Source organism: Chrysemys picta, chromosome 3, assembly GCF_011386835.1.
Source record: "Chrysemys picta bellii isolate R12L10 chromosome 3, ASM1138683v2, whole genome shotgun sequence".
Lineage (NCBI taxonomy): Eukaryota > Metazoa > Chordata > Testudines > Emydidae > Chrysemys > Chrysemys picta.
In genome coordinates this window covers 146,567,596-146,589,251 of record NC_088793.1, presented here as the reverse complement: position 1 = coordinate 146,589,251, position 21,656 = coordinate 146,567,596, and the positions used below count along the sequence as shown (strand labels likewise).

At 39.7% G+C, this 21,656-nt stretch overlaps 1 protein-coding gene across 2 annotated transcripts; it reads left to right on the top strand.

Moving 5' to 3' along the window:
* Positions 1 to 433: 433 nt before the first annotated feature.
* On the top strand, positions 434 to 19,719 carry FAM98A (family with sequence similarity 98 member A). Of its 2 annotated transcripts, none has more exons than XM_005296280.5 (9): positions 434 to 695; positions 1,065 to 1,170; positions 3,875 to 4,023; positions 6,392 to 6,526; positions 8,152 to 8,336; positions 11,344 to 11,424; positions 12,256 to 12,372; positions 16,387 to 16,554; positions 17,762 to 19,719. In XM_005296280.5, exons 2-9 carry the CDS (start codon positions 1,118 to 1,120, stop codon positions 18,521 to 18,523), a joined length of 1,650 nt encoding a protein of 549 aa, XP_005296337.1. In that variant the 5' UTR covers positions 434 to 695; positions 1,065 to 1,117; the 3' UTR covers positions 18,524 to 19,719. The 2 variants fall into 2 exon arrangements, with proteins under 2 accessions (XP_005296337.1, XP_005296336.1); XM_005296279.4 differs by lacking the exon at positions 434 to 695 and adding an exon at positions 697 to 823.
* The last annotated feature ends 1,937 nt before the right edge of the window (positions 19,720 to 21,656 follow it).

Here is a 21,656-nt window from a genome sequence, read left to right as displayed (position 1 = left end):
CTCCCTCATATTGCAAAAGGGGAAGGCATCGGGGGGAATGCGGAAGGCAGTGGACCATTCAGCTCAGGATTTTGCAGCAGCCTGACTCTGGGCTGGCCCATTAGAGGGGCTGCGGGTGCAGACCCACAGGGCTGGACATTCGTCCTCTTTTCTGGAGCAGCAGGACGCGGATAGATGAGTGAGCCCGAGGCAGTTGGCCTTGGCTGCTGTCGGACAGCCCAGCAGAGCATGGGAGCCCGCGCTGCAAGTGGAGACACGCGCGTTCCTTCCAACCTGGGTTATTAATGAATGCACGCTTAGCCATGACGAAACGCGCAGATTTGGAATCCAACGGCCGCTGAGCTCCACCTAGCGCTTTGCATGATGGGACTTGTAGTCCTAGCACAAGCACCCTCTGGCGCAGGCGACCGCGGCCGCTATCTGTTGAAGTTTGTCCCTTTTCCCGCGCCATATCCTTTCGTTTCTTTAATTTCACTGTCTCCAGACGGCCAGAACCCTCCACATTCCAACGTGGGTTCTACAGGAGGGGGTCCTTCGTCTCCAGGCTGCCAGACGCTGCCTGATAAAAATATTTTTCTTCCAGGGGCCGTTTCTGCTATTAAAACAAAAAATCGGAAATTAAAAAAAAAATCACCGGTCACACTGAAAGAGAAACTGAGAGTAGCGGAGACGCTAAAAGAACACAAGGCGGTGATGTGAGTTAGGCACCGCTTAGGGCAGCTCCCGGTGCCGGGTGAGAGGTCAGGCCGGGGGCCTGCTCCCCTCCTCCCCCCTCGCTCTGACATGCCAACCCGGCAGTCGGCTTGGTAGCTGCTTGCGCAGAGTGCGTCGGGGGAGCCCCGTGCGGCAGGGGAGGGGGCAGGCGCGGAGGAGGGTGACGGGGCGCGGAGGAGGGTGACGGGGGTGACCCCCGGCCTGGGCAGGAGCGATAGCGGGGGCGCGGCTGAGGAGCCCCTGGGCCCGGGGCTGCAGCTGAGCGGGGTGGGCTGGCCTCGCCCCGGGCCCGGGGCTGTAGCCGGGGAAGGGGCTGGCGCGCTGGTGACTGACTCTGCTTTGCTGTGCAGGTGCCAGCTTTGTCCCTCGCAAGGAAACAGGCCGGTGGGTGCCAGGGCAGAGGATGGAGTTCGAGCTCATGGAGAGCGACATCCTGGAGTCGTTGGAGGATCTAGGGTAGGTGGCCTTCCGCGGCATACACATGTGCGACCGGCTACCCCCTCTCGGCACACCCAGCCAGTGCTGCGCTCGGGCGGGGGGAGGTGGATCTGTATCTCGTGGGTGACTTGACAGTTTCTGTGAGGGGGATTGAGGCTGAAAACTCCTTGTGCTCGTGTTTCCATGTTAACTCCGGGTGGCCAATGTGACACTCGCCTATTGTTCCCTCTTCCATTGGCACATGTGAGGGGCTCCTCTAGTGGCAGAGGGAGAGGTGGGGTTTAGGGATTCAACTTCTTCAACGGAAAATCTTTGTTCTAGAAGAAACCCGACTTTACAGGTTTTGAAATGTCGGAGAAGCAGCCCTAAAAGATTTTTCTTTCTTTCTGCAAGAGAATTTTTCTGTTGTAGTACAGCATGTCTATTGGGTTCTCAGACTTAGTTTTTGGGGCTATGATGTTCTGTCTGTCGATGGTTACTTACTTGGATTCTATGAGTGCAGTATGGTCTACACTGGGAACTTACATTGTAATCACTACATCTCTCAGGGGTTTGAAAAATGGACATACGTGAGAGATGTAGCTATACCGACCTAACCCCTGGTTTAAAATTCTTCCATCAATCTAGCTACCACCTCTAGGCCAGCTGGATTGCCTACGCAGATGGGAGAACCCCTCCCGTCTGCGTAAGTAGTGTCTACACTGAAACATTACAAGGAGCTGCCGCAGTGTTTGAGTCATCGCTTATCCTTGTAGCATCACTGAGTGGTGAGGGAGTACTATTATACCCATCTGTAAAATGGGGGAACTGAGGCCTAGATAGACTGAGGCCCAAGGTCAAACAGGAAGTCTGTGGCAGAGCAGGGAATTGAACATTGGTTTCCCAAGTCCCAGGCTAGTGCCCTGACCAGTGGAGAATCCTTCCTTTCTAGTTGAATGTTTAACAAAGGATGCTTTACTACAAAGTATTCATTAGGCACTGAAGTTAAATAGATGTTGTTAAAAACAAGTAAACCAAACAGCTTTAAAAAGTTAGGTCTCTGGTTAAAATTCCCTTCTGCTTTAAGTTACTCAGCTTTCATTCCCTTGATTCTTGTGATGTCATCACTTAATTAGTTCTTTGATCAACATACGCTTTCATGCTAACAGGGGAGGGAGAAGGAGGAGTAAAACCTTCCCTTCAGAGAAGGGAGGAAAACAAATGAAGAAGACTAAAAGGACACAAGCCAATTTTTCTTTTTTCAGGTCATCTTTATAGCATGCTGGGCCAAATTCTTTATTCTGGGAGTACATTGATTTAACTTTCAATGTCAATAGGAGGTTACACAGATGTAATGGAGGAGGGCAGAATTTGGCCCAGTGTGGCTTTGTTGAGCCATCTGGACTAAACAAAAATGCTGTCAAACTGTGGATTACATGAGGCTGCAGCAGGAGAAGTACTGCAACCAGAGCCAGGGACATTACTGGAGGGAAGAGGAGCAGAAATATGTATGTTATGGAGCATGGAGAGGCAGAGATTGAAGTTTCAGTCAGCAACAGATTGGATTGCTAGCTAAAGAACTGCAGGAGTGGAGCCAGATTATGAGAGAGATGTTAGCTGGGATGGCATTTCTAGGGAAGAGGGAATTGCTAGGAGAATCAGAGAGTGGGCCTTTCACTTGACAAACTACTTAGGCCCTAATCCTGCAAAGATTTACTCATGTGTGTAACTTTACACCCTGTGAGTAACAACCCAAATCTTTGCAGGATGAGAGCCCTCGTATGCTGGTTGAGACATCTGTCATCTTTGACATCTATCAAGAGTTGACTGCACCAGTTGTCAAAGTGGACTTAGTCCTTTGAGGTTTTACTTCTTCAAGGTATCAGGGTAACTTCAATTGTTTTTGAGGTTTCTTTGATCCCTTTTCAGATGGGTATATTACATCAAAACAATCTAGCACCTTTTATATTTACCAGAGTACAAGCTGTAATCTGTGCCTTTACAAGGTTAGGGGAAATTGTTCTTCTTTTGTTGTCCAGAACGCTTATTTTCTGAAACCAGTAAATAACTAAAATGTGTTGCATTTAGAGTTGAATAAGATTCAGCTTTGACATAGTGTGTACAACTCCCATTGTAGAATTGTGCCTACTTATGCCAGGACTGAATTTGGCCCATAATTCTCCATACAGAGACAACTTTTCACCTTATTAATGTCCATTTTAAAGTTTTTATTCAACAGAAAATTATTCCTCCACTATTTATATAACATCTATATCCAGTGTTTCTAATTTGCATTGTCTGGCAACCCAGTAAAAATATGAAAGTAAATGACATTTCGGCAATAAAAAAGCGGGGGGGGGGCAATAGAACAGTCAGGCACTAATTACTCAACATATTATGAAGCAATAATTCCAGAGAGGTACTTTAGAATTGCAGAAAGAATAGATCAATAAACTAAGATCTATGATAGAAGTTGCACTCCATATTTTGGTAGCATTGCTCCAAATGAAAACATTTTGACTCCTGTCACATTTGTTTTACTCAAACATTTTTAATGTCCTGTTTCCCCATAGTTAAACTCATGAATTTTTGTGACATTTACCTGTATTTTCAACACTTTAGATATAATGGTGATATTCCTTACATGTTCACATAGACGTTAAAATAAATAAATAAAATCTATAGCAGAATTAGGTCATAATCTAGATGCTTAATAAGTTGTGCTTTTAATTTTGCTTGCCAGTTACAAAGGTCCATTGTTAGAAGATGGAGCGCTGACTCAAGCAGTCTCTGGTGGAGCCAGTTCCCCTGAATTTACAAAACTCTGTGCTTGGCTGGTGTCTGAGTTAAGGCTATACTGTAAACTAGAAGAAAATGTGCAAGCTACTAACAGTAAGTAACCATAGCCCTGAGAACAAAATTGTGCAGTTAATGCACTTTTATAGATGTGTGTTCTATAGATTTGGGCTGACGGTAGTTAAATCAATTGTACCATAGAGTACTGTCTGCATCCTATCAGTTTTTGGATGTTTTCCTCATTTTTCAAGCTGATCCAGTGTGCATCAGTGTGCAGAAACTGAATTTGTTGTTGGGATGAACTTTCTACTGAAGTTATGTTTTCCTTTAACTGATTTTCACAGAGATGAGTGTGTTCAGTTATTGAATCCTTTCTTATTTTTGGAGGAAACAAAGTTTTATTTATCAAAATTTCAAAATAACTTTTTTACAACTCTTTGAGGATCTGATGTATTAAATTATATTTAAAATTCCAGAGTGGATGCTCTAATAACTAAAAATTTGCCTCAATTTCCTATTTACTCTTGATTATCTTAAAGGGAAGACAAACAATGAATTATGAAATGCTCTGTGGGGGAGGACTTGGAAATCTAAAATTTTCCATCATTTTTTATCTTTAATGGGGAAAAACTAAATAAAACTTTCAAGAAAATGTTTAAAACAATTTTGTTGAGCTTTTTAATAAGCTCTAATTCTGGCATTCTTCAGACTTACACTTTATGTATCAGAATCCATATTTTATCTTTAACGGGTATTCAACAGAATTCTGAGTATTTGTGGGATTGTATACACTTTTTAACCTATTTTTGTTACAAGTAACACCTAACCCTAATATTTTTCTTTAATTTTTCAGTTACAGACTTTTCTGTATTTTCCATTTGTTTACTTTGTGCAGTAATTTTCTCTGGTACAATTAGTTTTCCCTTTTGTTAATGAAAGCATTTAACACTTCAACACATAAGACTTTTTTTTTTAAAGGGAAATATAAAACCACAGAGATTGGCAAATGGACTCTTAATGTAAAAAGAGAGTTTTAACTTGAAATCTGCTCACTGTCTCTACATATCTTTTTGTTTCTCAGTGTCCTGTCTCTTTCCGTTCTTTTTCCTGCTGTTCCTTTTTTCAATATTTTCCCTCACTACTTCCTCTCTTTAGTGTGTTCTTTCCAATAATCCTCATCTCCCTATATTTTATTCATTTTAGTGAGAATACATTACTAATAGAGGCAGTAAAAGATCTTGCATGTTATAAGGTTCCCACTACAGGGGCTGAGTAAAAATAGAACTAACCTGGATCTTGGTGCCTGTTCCTAAATTCTCAGGAACTTGGGCAATATATATCGAGGTTTATATATTTGTAGTGCTAGTAAATGGTATCCTAATTTTGTCTGGTTTGGGCTTATAATAATATTTTCAAGTTGATGTCCCTTTTTTAAATGCTCAATTTTAAACTTTTTTTTTTCTATTCACATTTTGTACTAGATTCAGCTTGGATGATGAAAAGCTATCTTAGGCCTGGTCTACACTGGGGGTGGGGGGGGGGGGATCAATCTAAGTTACGCAACTTCAGCTACGTGAATAACGTAGCTGAAGTCGACGTACTTAGATCGACTTACCGTGGTGTCTTCATCGCGGTGAGTCAACTGCTGCCGCTCCCCCGTTGACTCTGCCTGTGCCTCTCGCCAAGCTGGAGTACAGGAGTCGACGGGAGAGCGTTCAGGGATTGATTTATCGCGTCTAGACTAGACACGATAAATCGATCCCCGCTGGATCAATCTCTGCCCACCAATCCATCCAGTAGTGAAGACATACCCTTGGTTTCACTTTAGTTCTTGGGCTCTAGCACAAGAAACACATTTTTTGTCAATCTAAATGTTGCACCTAAGCTACTTGACTGTCCCTCTGACTAAGAAAAAGCAAGTAGGTGAGGGTCATAAATGTAAACTTAAAAGGGGTAGGCTTGTGGTACTCATGACCTTTCTTATCCAGCAATTCCTAATTATTGACTAAGAGCACTTCAACCAGAATCATCTAAATCTAAGATGCCTATCGCTCTGATATTTAAGTGACACTAAGATTCCACACAGATTCCAGATTGGGGTCTGTGGTATCATTACTTCCAACTTCTGTACTTTATATGGCTACTAAGTGAAAAGTTCCTAGACTGGGAGAGAAAGCAAATGGAAGCATAATTCTGCAATCACTGAGGAACTACTTGTCCTCAAATCAGTCATGCTGAATCCCAAGCTTTGAAAACCCAGAGGACTTCTGCGGCTTTCACCCACAGCAATATTTTCATTTTGATACTCCTTTAGCATGAATAACTCTCTGCTATAGCCACAAAAAATTTTTTTTTAACCAAACCACCCTAGTCTCCAAAGTCCTATAGTTCCTAATTAATTTATATTCACAAAATCAGGAAACTATAAATATTTGAACTGATTAAACAAGTTGCTTTTTTAAAGGTCCAAATGAAGCAGAAGAGTTCCAACTTGAAGTGAGTGGGCTACTGGGGGAAATGAACTGTCCATATGCATCACTAACATCAGGAGACGTGACAAAACGCCTTCTCAATCAGAAGAACTGCCTCCTGCTGCTCAGTAAGTTAAAGGGAACATTTTCATAGAGGCCTGCGAATGCAAAGATTCCCGCTCCTGTTCATTTTTATGATTCTGGGACAGAATAGTGGTGGTATTGTGTTATTTGTTTCCCATAAAAGCAGTGAATAATTTTTCGGTAATTCTTAAGAATTTCACTTACGTATTTTCTGTTACATTTCAAAAGGAGGCCAAAATCCAAACAAAAGAATTGAAGGCGTAGCATTACGCTGCCAAGTCTTAAAATTTTTTACCAGCAACTTACTTTTCAGTATCTAGTAGAAAAGATTTGAGGGTGAGAGAGCACCTGTGAAGACCAGGGGCAATGACCTGGTGAAAAGCCTATTGCATTCCTCTCTACAAGATGCTGGGAAGAGGGAAGCATGTTGAGATTCCTGTCAGGGTAAAGACCTTGGACTTTGCTCAGAGGGTTCACTTTTTGTATCGGACTCTGACTGGTAGATCTGTCATCAGTTTGAATCCTCTATCATTGCCTTCTACCTGACTCTTGGGATGGAGTGCATGGGTGGTGGACGGTTAAGAACTTTCCCTCTTCCACACCCCTAAAACCCATCTCAAAGCCTGACTTTTGGGGAGAGGATCCTCAGTTTTTCTGTGTCAGCCTCCTCTATAAATAGCCCCTGTATCTTTTTTTGCTGTTTCCAAACAGCAAAAAAAAAGTGACATTCTTGTTAATTTCTACGCATAGTATCCCTATTGTATTTTGGAACAGAAGAACTCTAAATTACTGTTGAGATTTCTAAGTGAAATTAAAGAGAAAATGTACATCTCAATGTACATTTAATTCAAACTTTAAAAATTATGGGAATCACAAACTAAGGTTACATAATCAAATCTGACATTAAACATAATGATGAATTCTTGTACATAAGCAGACACCTCACAAATTTTTGTTTGTGGGGTTATTGTTATTTTTGTTTTTATTTTTGGGGGGGGGCGGAGGGGTGGTAAATCCCTGACTTGCAATATGATGCCATCCCCCTGCTGTCTTCATGTGAAAAGCTTTGCAGAGTTCTCTACAATCAGCTTCAGCATCAGTTCCTGCTTTCTTTACAGTGTCTCCATTGCCCCCAAGAATAGCTCTGATTGTTTTAACTGTTTCCCAGTTCCTAGCTCCCCAGTTCCTTGGATGATCTCCAATCCTGGTTCCCCTGCCAGTCTTTCATTTATACCTCTATCCGTCCCACTTTTTGACCCAAGACTTTAGGGAGTCCTATCAACCTGGCTGTAAATCCATGTGCTAGCTTCTTCTTGCTTTTTTCCCATGTTCCCGATCAACACTGCTCACTCTGCAAAGGTCTTGCAGGGGAAGAGCCATGCTCTGTTAGACGTATAATAAAATCTACTGGAGTGGGATTTCTCAGCAGGACTGCCAGTTGCCACAGATGCCTCCAACTTAGAGCTTCCCCTTCTCAGTGGTCCCCTCAGGACCAAATACTCCTACCCAGTGATTGTTATAAATATGAGCTTTCTTTGGATTCAAAAATTAAAGTCCGAAATCTTTCTAAAATGTTCTGTTTGTGCCTTTATCACTTGTAAGTACTTTAATTCTCAGTAATTTTAAAATTGGATGTATCTTACTCTGAAATCTAATTTTCTTACCCCAGCATACCTCATCTCAGAACTGGAAGCTGCCAGAATGCTGTGTGTGAACGCCCCTCCAAAAAAAGCACAAGAAGGAGGTGGTAGCGAGGTCTTTCAGGAGCTAAAAGGCATTTGTATTGCATTAGGCATGTCCAAGCCTCCAGCCAACATAACTATGTTCCAGTTCTTCAGTGGAATCGAAAAAAAAGTAAGATCCAAAGGAACAAAAGTACAATATTAGAGTATTATTGCTTTCATTTAAATTAGCTCCATTGCCTCTTGTGAAACTTTTCTAGTATTGGGGGATTAATATGGTTTACAGAATGCGCTATGAGTCACAAAGAAATTGCAGATATTAAAGGTGAACTGAAGGGCTTCTTCGTTGTTAAGACCTGAGGTCAGGGTTCTGTGTATCCTGCGCAAAGGCTGTGGCTATCTCATTATCATAAAGGGTTTCTGTATTCCTTATGCTGCTGTAGGTCTTTGAGTCATCACCTGTTGCTGGGGTTTCTCAGAACCACCTAACTTAGGTCTTGGCAGGTAAGTTAAGGAGAAACTTGTTTTTTATTACTACTTAGATATATAAACAACTTTTTAAAGGGACCTATCATCTTGAAATCTAGTCAGTTAAAATTAGTATCAAGTGAACACCTACCCTAGAACCCCCTTGTCATTTCTTGTGACTTTAATTACCTTTTCCTTATTTTTTTTTTTTTCAAAAGTGTGTTCTCACCCTGTTGCTCTTTGAAAGAGCAAAGGGAAAGCTGACTATCTGGGGGAAACAGTGAAGTGTGTGGTCAAATACGCAAATTAAACTGGGGGGCAAAAAAAGGAAAATATTTTTTCTTTGTTATAGTACTAGGTTTTTTTTTTTTTTTTTTTTTTTTTGTAAACAAAAATGTAACTTTCTTACATTATCTGTCCCTTAAAGTTTACATAATTACTAAGGTCTCAAAACCCCCTTTTAGAAGCCTTTTAGGAATTTCTACTTCAGCTGAGTCAAAGTTGCTAGAAATGACTCATTTGGAAGTCTTTAAAGAGAATTTGGCTTTCCAAACTTGTTTTCTGGCAATTGCCTTCATTTAAGAGGGGAAAGATAATGTGGACTCAGGAGATCACAGTTCTGATCCTGGCTTTGTCATGGATTTGAGACTTCAGGAAAGGCAGTTTAAGATCTCTGTGCCTCTATTTCCCCATCTGTAAAATGGAGAAAATGCTTTATCTCACATGGATGAACTCATTAACATTGGCAAAGATTTTTTTCTGATGGAAGGTGCTCTATAGATAATTCTTTGTATTTATATCTGTATGATCAGAATCTTTTATGTAAAAATGACATACTAGAGTTCATACTTTTTAAAAATTTCGTAATTAATTTCCCTTTCACTTTTTTGCTTGGTTCACAATAACGGCAACGCTAAGTCTATTAAGCTTAAAAGGGTACTGTTAAGTCAGTTTAGGCCCCAAAGTGGTCTTGTAGTGAAAACAGACTGAAAGCCTAATGAGATGTTTCAGTGAATTTTTAAAAAACATTAAGCAGAAACTTATTTTTCAGGGAATTTGCAGTGTTTGCAATCCAAACCTTGGTAGTATTTAGAAACCAAAATGTGAAGCTGATTAGATACTGACTATAAACAAAAGTGAAATGTAGTGGTCAACTTTCATTGACAAAATCTGAATGAAAGCCAAAACTAAAATAACAGAAGTAGTGAAAATTTAGACTTGAATATACAGTGATAATAGTAACATATAGAGAAGGAACTTACAGGTTTTCTTGTTTTTAATATGCAAAATTTAATCTGACACTGTAGCATCTGAAATAGAGCTGTATTTTCTCTTTTGTGCATTCCAAAGTCTCTACTGCTGGAAATCAAAGGTTACTGTAGCTGGCAATCTTGTTAATCATGCATACGACAAATATGCAGCTTGTTTAAATCAACCATTAGTTCTGCTGTTCTGGATGTATTGGGTTTTTTGAACTACTAAGCAAAACAGATAGGAATTGGCAATGTGTGTTGTAATAAATAGCACAGTCATAAAGAATGATTATGAAACAGACAGATACCTACAATTATAAACTCAGAAATCTTTCAGTTGACATCCAGTTTTCCGGAAACAACTTTGGAAGAACAACATTTTGTAAATCAGAAAGATATTTACATGCAATTCTGGTGGTTGTAAAGGGCATGTTCTGGCGGGGACAGAGATTGGTAGGAAAAGTTTCCTAAATTTTAAGAGAGGACCAGGGATGCATTTGCCAGTATATTGAAAAGGTGAAAACAACTTTCTTGAAATGGTTTGTACTTCATGAAATGTACAAATTACCATCTGGTAGGAAACCATAAGCAAAATGTAAAACTTAACAAGAAAAACAAAGAGTTTGGATAAAGTATCGCTTCTTTTATGACAGTGGCTTTATTTGGGGTGTGACTTGCAGAGTCACTGTTCACTTACAGTTCCCATTGATTTCAGTGGGAGCTGCAGGTATTCAGCACCTCTGGGAAACCAGGCCTTACATTTTATAGGCCGCTGAAGAGAGTATTTGCATAAATTCAGAAACATGACTTGCAATAATGGAAAGAGGCAGTTTCTTTGTGACTCATTGACCCACTTTTCCTCCAATCCAAGTGTTTTATCCTATTTCTATACCTGTGTTCTTAGTAGTTTTGAGATGGGAAAGATGATATAGTAGCTGCACACAAATCATTTGATCAGCCATATAATTTAAATGATCATGTTGAAGAATTTCTTTTTTATTACAAGAGGGGCCCTTTTTAGATCCTACTTCCATGAAGTCTTCATATAAAACATATTCTGGAATTGAGAAAGCTATGCAGTAATTATATATAGGATAGTTTCTGCGTTTAAAGGGAAATAGATCTTATCAAATGTATGATTTTCCATTTTAATCACAGATGTTTCCTATCTCTGAGGTCATAATGGAGTCTGTTGATCTTTGTATGTATTTTCTCTACCTTTTATCTAAGATTACTATATTACTTGTAACAATAAGAGTTAAGAATTTTCAGAAACAAATGTGATTGAGATGTGATTGGATCTTTATATAGCACAATGTATTTTGGACAGTCCTCTATCGAAACAAAGGGCCCCCCTTTGCTTCCTATATAATGCCCAGTCCTTCCCTCCCTAAATCTGATTTTTGAAAAGCAGTGTTTATGGCCACTGTAGCATATTCACAATATATTTTATTACAGCTAAAAGAAACCTTAGCAAAGGTTCCACCTGGCCATGTTGGAAAACCTTTACTGAAGAAACCATTGGGACCGGCTCATTGGGTAAGAGACTTTTTGTCTCCTGTGTCTGGTAGCATTACCAAACACTTTGTGGGTTTGTTTGTTTGTTTTTTAAATCGGTTATCTTGAGTACAGACTCCTGGCAAAACATAGACAAGAATTCCCTTTAGCGCTGAATGTCTGTGTTTTTGCCCCAGCAGGGACCATTGGTTGCCACCCTGAGAAGCCATAGTGTTTCCAGTGGTATCTTGTCTTTTTTTTCTGATATGAATCATAAAGGAACGTCTTGTTGCTGCATGAGGCTGCCTTGTCTCTGCTGCATCCTAGGCTCTAATCAAGATCCTTATACAGTATTTCAAACAATTATCTAAGTACTGTTTTTTATTCTTAGGGCCACATCTCTTGTCTTAAAGACACTTATTTTAGTTTTGAGGAGCTGGGGACTTCAGACTCCCTAGCACTTGAGGGTAGAAATCCTTGCATTTCTTTGAGTTTATACCTTGTTCATATTTTTCTCCTCCTTACTTGTTTGCTCTGGAAAATACTGGAGGAAGCAAACCAGCAGCTTGAAAAAAGTGCGGAGTTTCATACCTTATGAACAACATTGAACACTGTGCCGATAGGAGACTGTACTTGGGCTGCCATGAAGAAGGTAGAGCTTTCATGGCCATCAGGGAAGCAGTGTTAGCAGCTGGGGCTTGCATTTGGGGCCCAATTCCATGACTGGAGAATGTTTAATAGGTAGATAATTGTGTGCTAAAGTCAAATCTGTGTTTAATATCTGAATCCGTTTATACCATTGAGTCTATCATTTATTGTTGCAATTAGAAAATAATCTAGTGTGTGTGTCACACTCATGAATCTTCATTTCAGGAAAAAATTGAAGCAATTAACCAAGCCATAGCCAATGAGTATGAAGTTCGGAGAAAACTGTTAGTGAAACGTTTGGATGTAACTGTGCAGTCGTTTGGCTGGTCAGATAGAGCTAAGGTACAAATTGCTTTCTATAAACATGCTGAACATGCAGATCACTTATGCTTTATATAAAATATCTTTTGAGAATGACTTTCCTTGCACTTAATGGAAAACATCCCCTGGTGTAATATTTTTGGTTTATGGATTTCTGAAGAAGTTTACTACAGAGTAAGTGGACTACAAAATTCTGTTTAAAACTGATGATTGTTATATGATTTAGTAACTACACATGTGCATATAACTATGTATAGAGAGCAAAAAATAAAGTTAAATGGATAAATAGAAGGAAAAATACCAGAGGTAAGAGGGGATTACTAATGTGACAGTGAATGAAAAGTCTAACAATCTGCCATTAGAACCAAGGAAACCAAGATTAGAATCTCTTCTTTGCATTGTTTCTGAAGAATCATGTCAGTGAATCCTCCTTCTGACCACCTCTTTACTTAGTACCAAAGTCTGTGCTGTCCGCTAAAGCGCTGACTTTTCCCCAAAATCAAGCTGCATCTGCAAGCCCAGATCCCTAGATACATTATTGTTATGTAAGGCTGTCTTGAATGGTTTCCATGCACTGCAATTTGCTCGGTCATCCTGGCTGTTAGGTAATATTTTGGGATGTATTTATGTTCTTGAATTGTACCATGGAGTGTGATGTGACTTCAACCCCTTCTCAAGTTAGTTTAGAAACCAGAATGATCATACCCAATTAACTACCTGATCTCCCCTATGACAAAATTCCAAATATATTGATAGCAAAAATTGGGAACGATTATTTTAAACATAGCATGACAAGCATTATAAATTTGGCTTCTAAAATTATCACTATTGTCTAAACAAGGTCCATAATAGTGCAGTTAGTTGGCACTACCACATAAATTAGGTAGCCATCAGGGTAGGTGAGTTTCCTAGCCAGATGATGTAGAGTCACCTGTCCAATGTCTTTTGACTAAATAAGTTACTTAAAAATCAACAGCTTAAAAATAAATTGTTCTGTATTTATCTTCTCTCTGGCTTGGGATCCTCTACCATCATACAGACAGGGCTATAGGTGTCACACAAGTGATGGAAGGGAGTGGGAGATACGTCAGGTTTCATTGACAAACTTGGAAGAGCTGTTTAATACTTTGGGTGTTTCAACAGAAGCTGAAAGTGAGCATTGAGTTTTGGACTGTGTTAAAAACACCTGGGGACTTGTGGCTGTGTTATAGTTTTGCAAAACCTGACTTTTTTTTTTTTCCCCAAAAGAAGTGTCTTGCAGGGGTCCAAGGTTTGATCAGCTGTTCAAATTTAGTTCAGGAAAAGCACAGTGTTCTTCGCTATATTTTCAGTAGAAATTTATTGAAAGAGCTGTTATGAACACAACAAGGGAGGACTAAGGACAATGTCTCGGCTGGGGAAATAGCTTGAACTGTGTGTGAGATTGCAATTAAACTACATAGGGAAAACTATGTGCGCAGTATTTAAGCACTGGCAATATGTTATATTTAAAATTTATTTTCCTAGCAAATTTCAAAGATATGGTATTCATTTTAAAATATGAACTTTTAAAAACTCCATTTTATAATTTCATTAAGAAGCAAAGAATGCAGTAGTGGTAACTAATTGCTTAGTAGTACAGATAAAAACTGTAAATAGATTTCACATTTGATGACAAATGACCTTGTTATCTTAGCTGACTTATATTATGTCTTATGTATTTGAGATTTTTAAGGTTAAAGAAATAATTAGTGCAAGAATACTAAAATATTATGGCTGCTCTGTATATTGAATGTGTATTCACCTCAAGGTTAGCTTCATATAAGATTACAGGTGTTTGGATTGTAGGTCAAAAATGGAAAAACATTATACTGTACTCCTGTTCTTTTTCCCAAGCTATTCTGTTCTTTGTCTTTGCTTAGTGTCAGGTAATAAAGTAAGGGTGTCATTCAGTTTTGCTATCTTTATGGTAAACATTTTACCTTTAGTTGCTAATGTAAAAGTGTAAAGTTGTTTGGTTTTCAAAAAGAATATTTTACAGTGCTTTGTTTGTTCCTGAGTAACCACTTTGATCTACCCACTACAGCTCTTATCATTCCTGTTTCCTGCCTTGAAGGGGAGCTAGAGATGGGAAAACTAAAATTTGTTAAGTCACCCTGAAGATGTTAAAATATCAGGAGTTCAGCGGGGAGAATAGATTCTCCCATCCACCTGCCCTCACCCAATGTTGTCCTCCCCAGACGATCTACTGTTCAGTTACACCCCGTTATTCCTTTGCTCCACACCTTTGTTATTCCCTCACTGTCCTTTATCCCCAATTGTATCTCTGATCCTATTCAATTTGGGTTCAGTCTTGATGATATGCTAGTCAAAGCTAGATGCAGCTAACTTGTGGTTGTATTGAGCATGTTACTTGGTGGGATAGGGGACCTTGCCATTGATACATTTGGGCAGGAGGTCAAGAGAGCAAGCTGTTAATGACAGAAGGCAATAGAGGAGGATGCGAATGGGAAAGTAATAAACTGCTATTTTCTCCCAACTGAACTTCTGACTGTTCATCTTCAGAGTGACTTACCTTTATTTGCCTGTAATCTCTCTCCTTTAAGTAGTTTTTTTAACTTTCATTACCTTGGTCAATTGTAGCTCCCCTCAAACACAGGAAACAGGAACCGCTGATGGCAGCGGAAGCAACATGTGAACCAGAGTGGCTTCTTAGGAAAAAAATGAGGTAAAATATTCCTCTTTTAACTAAACGTTTAAAAAAAGAAAGTTACAGCCTGGAAAATTGGCATTGCAAGTTATAGGGAAAGCATTTTTCAAACAGATTCTGCAACTCTGAAAAATGTCCAGGTAAACTTACCAGCCCATGCACATCTACTTACCTGTACTATCATAATTGATAAAAACATGAATATTTTACTAGCCTATCAAACAATTTACTCACACCAAGCAAGGAGAAATGTGAAAGGAACCACCCACCCTTTCAAATGACACACTGACACACTATTTAATTAGAACTATGTAAGGAAACTGGACAGTTATGAATTTCAGTAGATGACATGAGGATGGTGCCCAGAAGAAGTTTTTTGACCATTCAAAGGATCCATCATCAACTCACTGGTCTACTCGCTCTTTCGTTCCTGCCCTCTTTGGAATATACAGAGTTTGTTACCCAGGGGAATTATATCTAGTAGAGAACAGGAAACAGGATTATAGCAGCAGTTGGGAAGAGTTAAATAGGTTCTTATTATTTAGTATAACAGGTGACATATTTAAGAAATTGGCATATGCAAAGCAGTAAATAGCTTTGGCTACTTAAATAATGGTTAAAACTGAGATGTTAAACACAATAGCCACATATTATCCCAGTGTAATTAAATCTGATTATGGTTCAACAAACCATAACAGACCATCCCTAAAATAAATGATCTCTTTCCTTTTTATGACCTCCTACACATTGGTATGTAATTAGGTGCTTTACAGGCAAATGAGACATCATCTCTGCTTCAGAGATCTTACAGTGTAGGGACATTTATGGCTAGCATAAAACTGACTTGGATGTTTTTTTAAACATCGACTGTTTAGGAATTGTGTGTGTGCAAAAGGAAAAGGAGATGTATACTATCCGAATCAATAACTTTCATTGGCATTGTGAGGGTATTAATTAGCTGAAATTCTTTTTCTAACATAGGTAACTGATAATACTGACTGCCTACTCAAGACAAATACATAAATGCTGCATAACAAAATATCTTTCTCACTTATAACAATTTTCAGCTGTAACAAGAAAATGTGTGCAAAGTAACATTTTGGCAATCAGGTTAGAATTATCATCCTCTTGTGACTAGAGTGAAAAAATGGCTCTCACAGTCCTTGTTACAGGAATCCTTAAATTCAAATAAATGGTTCTGAACCATTTTGATATTCCTCTTGTATTTTAATAACACAAATTTATTTTTATTTAGTTTGTTTATTGATCTGGATCTTTTGGCTAGACACTATCACATACTGATTCCTATAGCTAATTGAATCATTTGTTTTTCTTTCCTCCAACAGAGTCAAACAGAGAAACTGGCTAAAGTCTACCAACCCAAACGTGCCCTCTTAACTACCAAGTGCACTATTTCCATTGCTCACCTCTTGGCAGCTCGGCAAGATTTGTCCAAGATTATGAGGACAAGCAGTGGGTCTATCAGAGAAAAGACGGTGTGTGCCATTAATAAGGTATGTCGTCAGTGACTGCTCTGAGATGGCAAATGAAATGACAGTGTTCACAGCCTGGTACGAAGTTACATTTTAAATTTTTAAAAAAGATTTTTGTCCCAATGAAAGAGTGAGTGTGTTAAACACAATAATAATCTGTATTTTTCGTCAAAGTAAATGTAAACTGGAAAATATGTGATGAGAAATTTATCTTCTTGCTGCTGATCCTTATGCACCAAAGCAAAGTGCATGGTGTACTTTGAATTAGTTTGTAATTTTAGGAATTGTAACTTCTAATATTTAGGGTCAAAGTTTGTCACACACACTGAATAATATCATACTCCACAAGCACCCCCTTTGCTTTCAGTGGGACTCATCCTGGTATGTGATCCTATTCTGTGTCAGTAAGGGGTTCATAATATCTCCCTTAACCTCAATGTTACAGTTGCACTTCATAGTCAACCCACACAGGGAGCGAGAAAGCCCTGAGGAAGCTACTTGTATATTTGTGGTGTTATCATTTCACTATCAGGGTTGCAGGTGTTGATATTGCTCTGATGTCATTAACATCACATCTAGAATAAAGTGAATGCAATCATTTAATTGCATGGATTTTAATTAGATGGGAATAAATCTGTTTGCAAAATCAGTGTTTTGCTATTTAGAGTCTCGTATGAGTTCTGATTAGATTAAATTTATATAGTTAAGGTGCATATTTTTTTAAGAGCAAGTGTTGCCGTGGAAAGAATATTGCATAAATTAAGGAATTACACATGCTCCTCCAAATCCTTTTTTTCCCCCCTGAGAATTCAGGCTAATCAGCCTGACTTGTACCCTGAACTTGAGTCTTATATTCATTACATTATAGTGGATCTGTTCTTCGAAAGTTAACATGAAATGTCACCCACAAAGAACTAAAGAAAGTTTCTGTATTTCAGTAGCACTCAGTGACTGCAGTCAGGATTGGGTTTTGTTGTACTGAACTGTGTACAAGCAGTCCCTACCCCAAAAAACTGTGTACAAGCAGTCCCTACCCCTACTTGCCTATTTAGACAACAGCAAGGAGGTATAGAAGCCAAAAGGAAAGAAGTGGGCAGACAAGGATGATAGTAATAGGAACAAGGTTGCATATACTATTCACTAGGAACATAAGATTTGCCATACTGGATTAGACTGGTGATTGCATGATATTAGAACTCCTTAAACAATCTTTTTCTTACCTTTACAGGTATTAATGGGCAGAGTACCTGACAGAGGGGGCAGACCAAATGAAATCGAGCCTCCACCTCCTGAGATGCCACCATGGCAGAAAAGACAAGATGGTCCTCCACAGCAAAGTGGAGGCAGAGGAGGAAGAGGTGGCTATGAATCATCATATGGAGGAAGAGGTGGTTATGAACAAGGGGGTCATGACAGAGGAGGGCGAGGAGGTTATGATTCATCATATGGAGGACGAGGAGGTCATGAACAAGGGGGTCATGAACGAGGAGGTCGAGGAGGAGGACGGGGTGGTTATGACCATGGAAACAGAGGGGGAGGAAGAGGAAACAAGCACCAAGGAGGCTGGACAGATGGCGGAGGAGGAGGCTATCAGGACAGCAATTACAGAGATAGCAACTACAGAGATGCAGGTTTTCAAACAGGTGGTTACCATGGTGGCGGTGGTGGCTACCAAGGAGGCGGCTATGGAGGCTATCAATCTTCTTCATACACAGGAAGTGGATACCAGGGTGGTGGCGGCAGCAGCGGCGGTTACCAGCAAGACAACAGATACCAAGACGGTGGTCACCATGGTGATCGAGGTGGTGGGCGCGGAGGAGGGAGAGGTGGCCGTGGAGGCCGCGGTGGCCGTGGAGGCCCAGGAGGAGGCTGGGGAGGCAGAGGTGGACAGAACTTTAATCAAGGTGGGCAGTTTGAGCAGCACTTCCAGCATGGAGGCTATCAGTATAATCAGTCTGGATTTGGACAAGGAAGACACTTTACTAGCTGAGGCTACTAAATCTTACATTTCAGCAGAGCTCAAGTAATAGAAACCTAGTTTCAGAGGCCTGATCTAATGCTTCTTGAATTAGTACAAGACCATATGTGGCAGGCCAAGGTCCTGTCTGGGTGAGAGGTCTTGCTTCAAGCAAGCTGTAGGTTCCCATACAACTCTGATTTTTTGTTATTATTCGACTGAAATAAATAAATTGCCACTCTTCACTGGGATTAACCAAACCTTAAACCAATAGTTTAGCTTTTTAGATGGAATCCCTTTGATCAAATCATTTCATTCTGAAATTATTACCCTCCTGTGTGTGCCTTCCATTCTGGGGGTATATATACTGATGCTAGCAATGCTTTTCTGGTCAGACTTGTAATACACACACACACAACATTGAAAATTAATTAAATTATCTTTTACATGTTCTGCATTTCTCTTTTTAAATATTCTTTAGGTGTATATGTTCCAAACACAGTTTTGAGTATTGCTTTTTATTGCCCTGTCACCTTAATCAAGAAAAGGTTTCTCACTCATGCTCTCACATACCTGCTTTCAAATTGCTTTCTAACTCATAGGTCTGTTTTATCTATTATATGAGCTCTACTGCAGATACCACATTCAGTAGCCTTATCTTCCACTAATTGAAAATTGTATCTCCTGCTCAACTCTGGAGATCTCACCTGCGGCCAGAATCTGCAAAGATCATTTTAAAACCAAGCTAAGTTGTGAACCGATAGTGTATGTAGGGCTGTAGTTAAGTATAGCAATTCAAACTGACCTGCATCCATCCAAAACAAGTTGCTCCTCTTACAAACCTAATTTTTACTTGAAATCAGCTAGAAGGAACAGCAAACAGAAATTTGTTTTATGCACGAGTTATTACCACTGGCTCAGCAAATTCAGGGCAATTTGTTTTGGGGGTTGTCCTTTTTTTTTTTTTTTTTTTTTTTTAATTTTATTTTTTGAAGAAATGCACTACGGCCTGGAAAGACTAATTCCTGCCTGGAGGAAGCCCTTTTACTATTGCTGCAGAAAATGAAGCCTGGCTGAATTTGATGTCTTGACATTTTTTTCCTTTACTGAAAGCCACATAATGCTTCTTGCTGGGATTTTGTGTACATAAACATTGTCAAGCTGTGAAAGAAAATGGCTGAAAGTGTGCTGTTGTATAAAAGGTGAGCAATAAAAGTATCTGTATGTTCTCCAGTTTGTTTGGTTTTCTTTAAATCATGGTAAGGTCTAAAAGAATTGTGCAGTAGCAGGAAATTTATAGAGGGTCCTGGCCAGGTATTTTAAGCATGGGATGGTATGAATTCTGCATCTCTTGACATTTTCAAACCAAGACTGACAGGATGCCTTTCTGGAAGACATGCTTTAGTCAGACACAAGTTATTGGACTTAATATGGGGGTAACTGGCTGAAATTCTATAGCCTGTGTTATATGGGAGCTCACACTAGATTAACCTATGAATAAATGTGCTCATTTTATTTTACATCATTGTTACCTATTGTTGATCACAAGTTATAGCACCTGAATGTAGCAATTCACCGCATAATACTATTTGTCCAGCTATATTCTATTAATAGTCACTCACTACACTAATCAGAAGACAGCCAGAAGAAATTCAAATTATTCTCTGGCCACTAGGTGTTGCTATTGATACACAAGTGAAGGTCACTTCAGAAGCACCAATAAAAATATATAGGAATCTAGGTCAATGTCCATTCTGTTCTCATTTAATCTATGGTCTATGTACAAACAGCTTGATGGAGGAAAATGCTTATTAGAGTAGAGAGGAGCTTGCACAAGCCCTTTTTTCTGAGCCTAGTAATGGATTTGTCATAGTGTGAGCTTGGTGCTGTTAAATGAATTATGAACTTTCCGCTACAACTGAGCACTTTCATTTCACAAATGTACAGATGGCTTCCAGAGCCAGGCAGTTTGGAGTCTCTAGTTGATGCATTTGTTTTCTGATGGACTATAGTTCTTCGCCTATAGCAGTTTCTGCTGTCAAGTTAAATTTATTTCAAACTCTTTCTTCCCTGCCCCCAATGATTCTCAGGAGGGTCTGGATAGTTTTGGATTAGCAAAAGGGTGTTGAGCCTTTCACCTCTAAGGTCACTGGTACAGATTTGGTTCAAGTTGGTGGTCGCTACTATTCATTGCTATCTGCACTTCACTCTATAAAATGGGTTGCTGGTCTCAACCTCCCCATTTGCAATTTGTTCCTATTTGCTAGCTGCCAAAGATGGAAGGTGCAAGCTGGGTTTGTTCACAGTAGCCTTTTTTTCTCTTTGCTCTAGCAAGAGATTACTTACTCACCCTGCTGATGGGTTAAGTAACAGGTAAGTAGGTGAATAGAATGCCATATTTTTAGTACTTGTCTAGTAGCCATGGAGCTCTCAAAGCAAAGAACTGTAAACAGATTGGTTCTCCCATGGCAAGGGCTGCTTATTCCTTTTCAGGAACATGGTTTTCACTAAGAACAGATATTTACTAACTTCTAAACTTGATATGCCCACCTACAATGTAACTTAGCTTCACTTTCCCACTGGGACCTTCAGCTTCATGAACTTGTGTGTTCAGGCTGGAATGGCATAATGAAACAAATGGCACTTGTGCTGAATAATAGTATGGAAGCTTAATCTTTTTCATAGCTTTAATATTTCTGTTTTCCAAAACTTATTTCTATCAAACAGATGGTGAGGAGAGTCATGTTTGTAGGGTGTGTAAAAGGGTGTGTGAGTCTCTAATCCCCTTCTAGAGAGAGAGAGAGGTGAGTGAGAGACTCTTGGCTGTTCCCTCGCAGGGCAGCCTGGGCTGGGAAGAGAAGATAAAGAATTTCCCACATTACTCCTCCTCAAGCAGTAGGAGGGCAGAGGATCTTGAGGGAGAGCTGTGCCAAGGGAGTAACAGGGCCTCTGCTAAGGGAGGGCAGGCAGCAGAAATTGTGTGTGTGATGGGGAGGAATCAGAATTAAATGGTGCTTAGGGGACAAGAGGAAGTGGAGGAAGGAGGAAGGAAACCTTCCACTCCCTCTGACCTAAAGTGGACTCTTCCCTAACCACCACTCCTCCTCATACCTGCCCAATTGTTTTCCTCTCCCACTTTACAGAATGAAGGAGGATAAGCTTGATG

Excerpts from the sequence above, each read along its gene's own strand:
- FAM98A (XM_005296280.5), top strand. The coding sequence starts at position 1,118 with ATGGAGTTCGAGCTCATGGAGAGCGACATCCTGGAGTCGTTGGAGGAT. Across the intron at positions 1,171-3,874 it reads GAGTCGTTGGAGGATCTAGG|TTACAAAGGTCCATTGTTAG; the intron begins GTAGGTGGCCTT and ends TTTGCTTGCCAG. Across the intron at positions 4,024-6,391 it reads AAATGTGCAAGCTACTAACA|GTCCAAATGAAGCAGAAGAG; the intron begins GTAAGTAACCAT and ends GCTTTTTTAAAG.